This window comes from Vicia villosa, unplaced genomic scaffold (assembly GCF_029867415.1).
Source record: "Vicia villosa cultivar HV-30 ecotype Madison, WI unplaced genomic scaffold, Vvil1.0 ctg.004496F_1_1, whole genome shotgun sequence".
NCBI classification, from domain to species: Eukaryota; Viridiplantae; Streptophyta; class Magnoliopsida; order Fabales; family Fabaceae; genus Vicia; species Vicia villosa.
The window spans coordinates 95594-101109 of NW_026706449.1; the positions used below are offsets into that span (position 1 = coordinate 95594).

The 5516-nt window shown below is 35.1% G+C and overlaps 1 protein-coding gene across 1 annotated transcript; it reads left to right on the forward strand.

The window, feature by feature from the left end:
- The first annotated feature begins 272 nt into the window (after positions 1-272).
- Positions 273-5251, forward strand: LOC131642104 (heat shock 70 kDa protein 16-like). Its single transcript, XM_058912390.1, has 10 exons — positions 273-411; positions 717-2006; positions 2266-2478; positions 3293-3388; positions 3476-3619; positions 3713-3913; positions 4004-4150; positions 4228-4356; positions 4449-4579; positions 4777-5251. Exons 2-10 carry the CDS (start codon positions 837-839, stop codon positions 4877-4879), a joined length of 2334 nt encoding a protein of 777 aa, XP_058768373.1. The 5' UTR covers positions 273-411; positions 717-836; the 3' UTR covers positions 4880-5251.
- Positions 5252-5516: the final 265 nt, after the last annotated feature.

A 5516-nucleotide genomic window follows, 5' to 3' on the forward strand; every position in this document is an offset into this window, starting at 1 on the left:
GTTTTATAAATCATGCAAAATAATTATATCATATATAAATGCAAAATAATATCTTTTATATATATTCAATCAAATCATTTTAAATTTCAATATTTAAATTTAATTTTAAAAATTCAATCAATATTTATTTAACATGATTCAATTAGATATAGTATAAGAAGTTTTATCATATAAACATAAATATTAATTAAGAAAAAAAAGATTTAATTTAGTAATATACTTGAAAATATATATTTTCAAATTACAAATACAAGCCCAAAAATCTATTATATATCACATTCAGCATCGTTGCAAACTTTTCAAAACCCCATATAGTCTTTGCCGTATGCCATTGAATCAAACCCAATATTTCCTCTCTCAGTCGCTCACTATCTTCACCTTCACCAACCAAAATACCAGATTCTTCACAAGGTATATTCAATTATCACTTTTTCTTCAATTCCAATTGCTTCACTCTTTCTTCATTACTTTTTTTGCGACTTTTTCTAACAATTGGACCCAAATTACAAGGAAAAATAGGATTTTTCTTCGTGGGTTTGTGTTAAATTATCTGTTTTTATATAAAAATTATCGCTTTAACTTGTTGTATAGGTTGAGGAATTTTTAGCAAGAATTGATGGAGTTTAGCTTATTTTGTTTTTTTTTTTCTTTCTAGTTGCAAATTTTAATGATAAATAATGTTTCTCCTTTTGATCCTTTTTTGTTTTCTTTTGTAGTGATTTTGGTGAAGCTTAGGTTTTTGGACTGGTTTTGTGTTAAGTGAGGTTTTGGGGTTTTTAGGGTGTTGGTGAAGTAGGTTGTGTGAATTGGATTGGATTGTTAATCTGTGAGTTGAAATGAGTGTGGTGGGGTTTGACATTGGTAATGAGAACTGTGTCATTGCTGTGGCGAAGCACCGAGGGATTGATGTTTTGTTGAACGATGAATCGAAACGGGAAACCCCGGCTGTTATATGCTTTGGTGAAAAGCAACGGTTTTTGGGGTCGGCTGGGGCGGCTTCTGCTATGATGCACCCTAAATCGACGATATCTCAGATAAAGAGATTTATAGGGAGGAGGTTTAGTGACCCGGATATGGAAAGGGACTTGAAGATGCTTCCTCTGGAAACTTCGGAAGGACCAGATGGTGGTGTTTTGATTCATTTGAAATACTTGCAGAGGGATCAGACGTTTACACCGGTTCAAATAATGTCTATGCTCTTTGCTCACTTGAAGACTATGACAGAAAAAGATTTGGAAGCACCCGTCTCGGATTGTGTTATTGGTATCCCATCGTACTTCACTGACTTGCAGAGACGGGCTTATCTTGATGCGGCAAGAATTGCTGGGTTGAAGCCTTTGAGATTGATCCATGATTGTACTGCAACTGCCCTTAGTTATGGAATTTACAAAACAAATTTTCAAAGTGAAGGATTTACATATGTTGCATTTATTGACATTGGTCAATGCGATACTCAGGTCTGCATTGCAGGGTTTCAGTCTCGGCAAATGAAGGTACTTTCACATACTTTTGACAGGAGTTTAGGTGGGAGGGACTTTGACGAGGTTCTATTTACTCATTTTGCGGAAAAATTCAAGGAACAGTACAGCATTGACGTGTATTCTAATGCCAAGGCATGCCTTAGGCTGCGTGCAGCATGTGAGAAATTGAAGAAAGTTTTGAGTGCAAATCCAGAGGCACCGCTAAATATCGAGTGTTTGATGGATGAGAAAGATGTTAAGGGCTTTATCACAAGAGAAGAATTTGAGAGTCTCGCATCGGGATTGTTGGAGAGAATTTCTAAACCTTGCAGCCAAGCATTACTTGAAGCAGGCTTGAATGCAGAGAAGATTGTTTCTGTAGAACTAGTTGGTTCAGGTTCTAGGATTCCAGCAGTAAGTACATTATTAACTTCTCTATTCAAAAGAGAACCTAGCCGTAAGCTGAATGCAAGTGAGTGTGTAGCTCGTGGTTGTGCTCTACAGTGTGCTATGCTCAGTCCCACATACCGTGTGAGAGACTACGAGGTTTGTGTGTTTTTTAAGTCTATTCTTATTCTATATTTGTTATATATTGCAGATTAGAATCAGTTGTTTAGTGGAGGATTTTTTGACAACTGCCATAGGCAATATGTGAAGGGATTCTGGTGGCGCCTGAGGCCACAACGGCTTGCCTATATAGTGGATTTTTTCGCTTTCTGCCATCGACAACACTATTTTTGTAATGTTGCCTCTTTTTGTTATACCATTCTCATCAAAATTAATGCAATTTCTCATGATTGTTTAGGTCCAGGATATTAGTCCATTTTCATATGGACTTGCATCAGATGAAGGTCCAATTTCTGTAGGATCAAATGGTGTAATTTTCCCAAAAGGCCAATATATTCCAAGTACTGCAGTTCTACGACTCCAGCGAACTAGTTTTTTCCAGTTGGAAGCTTTCTATCCAAATCAATATGAACTACCACCTGGAACATTTCCCAAAATTAGTTCCTTCATGGTACGCTCACTTTAAAACATTTGTCTAATGTGAAAAAGTTTTAAAAATATACGCGCATATTTTATCTGTTATATGTTTCTCTTCACTCCCCCTCCTCACAAGTAATTGTCCATGTTCTCCTCCAAAGATGTTCAAGAAGTACATATGGAGTATCCTTAAACAATGATTTTATAGAACAAACAACTTGCATAGATGTAGAATGTTTGTAAAGAAATAGTCATTGATCATTCCATGTCAATATATAACTAGGATGATCACAATTTATATAAGATACCTGTGATCAGAACAAAAATAATATTTTGGGCCTATGTCAAAACAATATTCTTAAAATATCCGTAGAGCTCGAAACATATTTCACAAAGCACCCTAGGAGTATCCTAAAACTAAGTTTTCTAAGAAATATAAAAACAAACACTTTTTTTGGGACACACATATCGCAGAGTAGCCCAGTAGTATGGTGGCCAATACCAATATGGCACCGATACTTTCTTTATTTGGAGTTTCTAGGCTTCATAGGACCTGTTAGGATTGCCTTATTTGAATGGATTCGGGGCCATTACAAGACATCTCATTCTCACCCTATTAAGTTAGGTACTTACAGACTTCCTTACTTTGAGGCCTGTGACTATTGCTTGTCCTGGCATCAAAGAAAGCTAATGCTGTATAACTAAATAAGCATAAGAATAAGAGTCAGAATCAGTTTTCTGTAGATGTGCACATTCTTTGCTTAAATAAAGTACTATATGAGATGTGCACATTATCTGCATGCATACAACTTGTTTTAATTATACTTACACATTTGTTGACTATTCAGATTGGTCCTTTGCCTGAATCTCATAGTAGCAACACAACAGTTAAAGTTCGCGTTCAACTAAATCTGCACGGCATTTTCAGTATTGAATCAGCTACAGTAAGTAAAAAGTTTCATTTTTCCATTTTGTATTAAGAATTGAGTTGTAAAAGATCTACTTATGCACAAAAATTTATGCCGCTTCAGTTGATCGTGGATCACGCGGATGATAATCATTCAAATTATGATGCAATGGATGTTGATCATGTGTCTGAGACCTCAGATAGTTCCAATTTTGTTGCCAATGGTGCTGAAGATAGTACCAATAAGTCTGATTCTCCACAAAGCTCTGTAAGTACTGTCATGTTATTCCATGCACTGAAGATATGACTCATTTTTGTTTTGTTTTAGCAAATAACGTTTCACCGTCATACCATTTTACAGGCTGATTATTCAAGAAAAGATAAAGCTAAAAGAAAGCTTCCTATTCCAGTGAATGAGAATATCTACGGTGGAATGACAATGGCGGAGATTTCTGAAGCCCATGAAAAAGAACTCCAGTTAGCCCAACAGGATAGAGCTGTGGAGCTAACCAAAGAAAAGAAGAACACTTTGGAATCCTATGTCTATGAGACGAGGAGTAAGGTACATGTTCAAAATCTAAACGAGATGCAATCATGGCTGGTTTCTGTTATATGAGATACATTTGAAGATTATGTTTTGTTTTTGTAATAGCTTTTCAATGCATATCGGAGCTTTGCAAGTGATCAAGAGAGGGACGACATATCTAGGAGTTTGCAAGAGACTGAGGATTGGCTTTACGAGGATGGTGACGATGAAACTGAAAACGCTTATACTTCAAAACTAGAAGACCTGAAAAGGGTATTTATTTTTTTAGCCTTTCTATTTTCAATGTTTCCCTTGTCGTACTTCTTGTTTCTAATCTATTATTTCTATAGCTGGTGGATCCAATTGAGAATCGATACAAAGATGATGAAGAAAGAGCGCAAGCTATAAAAGATTTTTCAGCTCTCGTTTCCGATATTCACCACTTTGCAGGTTCCCTTCCACCCCAAGAGAAAGAACTGGTAAGTAAGATAACAAATAGGACACCATTTATTATTTTTATCGTGATTATGCTCTTACGATAAGCTTTTAATTGACTTGTTTATTGTTTCAGGTCATCAATGAGATTAATAAAGCAGTGCAGTGGCTAACAGAGAAAAAGCAACAACAAGATTCTTATCCTAAGAATCGTGACCCAATATTATGGTCGAGTAATATCAAGAGCGTAATAGAGCATCTAAACCAGTACGATGCTTTCCCTTTCTGTCTAATAAAGATCCACATGATATGAAATTTAATCTGATAGGGAACTTCTTTTTGTGATCATTCTGAATTATACTGCTTGTGCAAAACATTGATCATATTTTTCTATGAATGTGTTTATCACTATCCCTTGTTTTTGTATCAAAACTAATTTATGTGCTATGTTGATGGGTTTTCAGAAGTGTGCATAGGATAGTGAGATCCAGGAGAACTTCAGAAGACAATGACAAATTTTCGGAAGACATTGACGGAGACAAGAGAGATACTTCCAATCATTCATGAAGACATTGATGGCGGGAAGGAGAATTTTTCATCGCTCGTACCTTCTGACAAATATACAAGAAAAAAAATCTGCATTTTATTTCGTTTCTCATTTTTCACGCTCGGAGATTTGAATGATGCGAATTTAAGTAGATAGAGTTATTAACAATCATTTATTCTTCGGAGTTTTCTAGAGGTTTTGAGGTTTTTATTTTTTATTTTGATGTTTTCTCTAAATCTTTTCTGATGTGATGTAGTATTTTCAAACTGGTACTTGTTTCTGCACTGTGGTAAACAAAAATTCACTATAAGTTAAATGGCCTGTGTTGGTGTCTGTGTGAAGCTTGTATCGCAAGATAGCTATATTTACTCTATGGAGTTCATTTATATGTCTGTTTTATAATTTATTAAGTTTTTATTTTATATTGTAGCCTTAATTATTATCAATCTTTGTTTATTCTTGTGATCAATATGAGAGTAAATTGTGAGTTTTCATATGGTACTTGTGATCATGTGTATAAACAAACTCATAAACTCATAGAGAATATCATCTTGATTTCCTCCCATATGGTAAAACTCAAAGTAAGGAACATTCATCTTCGATCCGAAGGTATGCAGATTTTCTCTATAATGAGTATCATTTCCAAAAGTTAAATCT

Bases quoted from the DNA above. Each gene is read 5' to 3' on its own strand.
- LOC131642104 (XM_058912390.1), top strand. From the start codon at position 837: ATGAGTGTGGTGGGGTTTGACATTGGTAATGAGAACTGTGTCATTGCT. The intron at 3,914-4,003 runs GTACATGTTCAA...TTTTTGTAATAG, and splicing joins TCTATGAGACGAGGAGTAAG to CTTTTCAATGCATATCGGAG. The intron at 4,151-4,227 runs GTATTTATTTTT...TTATTTCTATAG, and splicing joins AACTAGAAGACCTGAAAAGG to CTGGTGGATCCAATTGAGAA.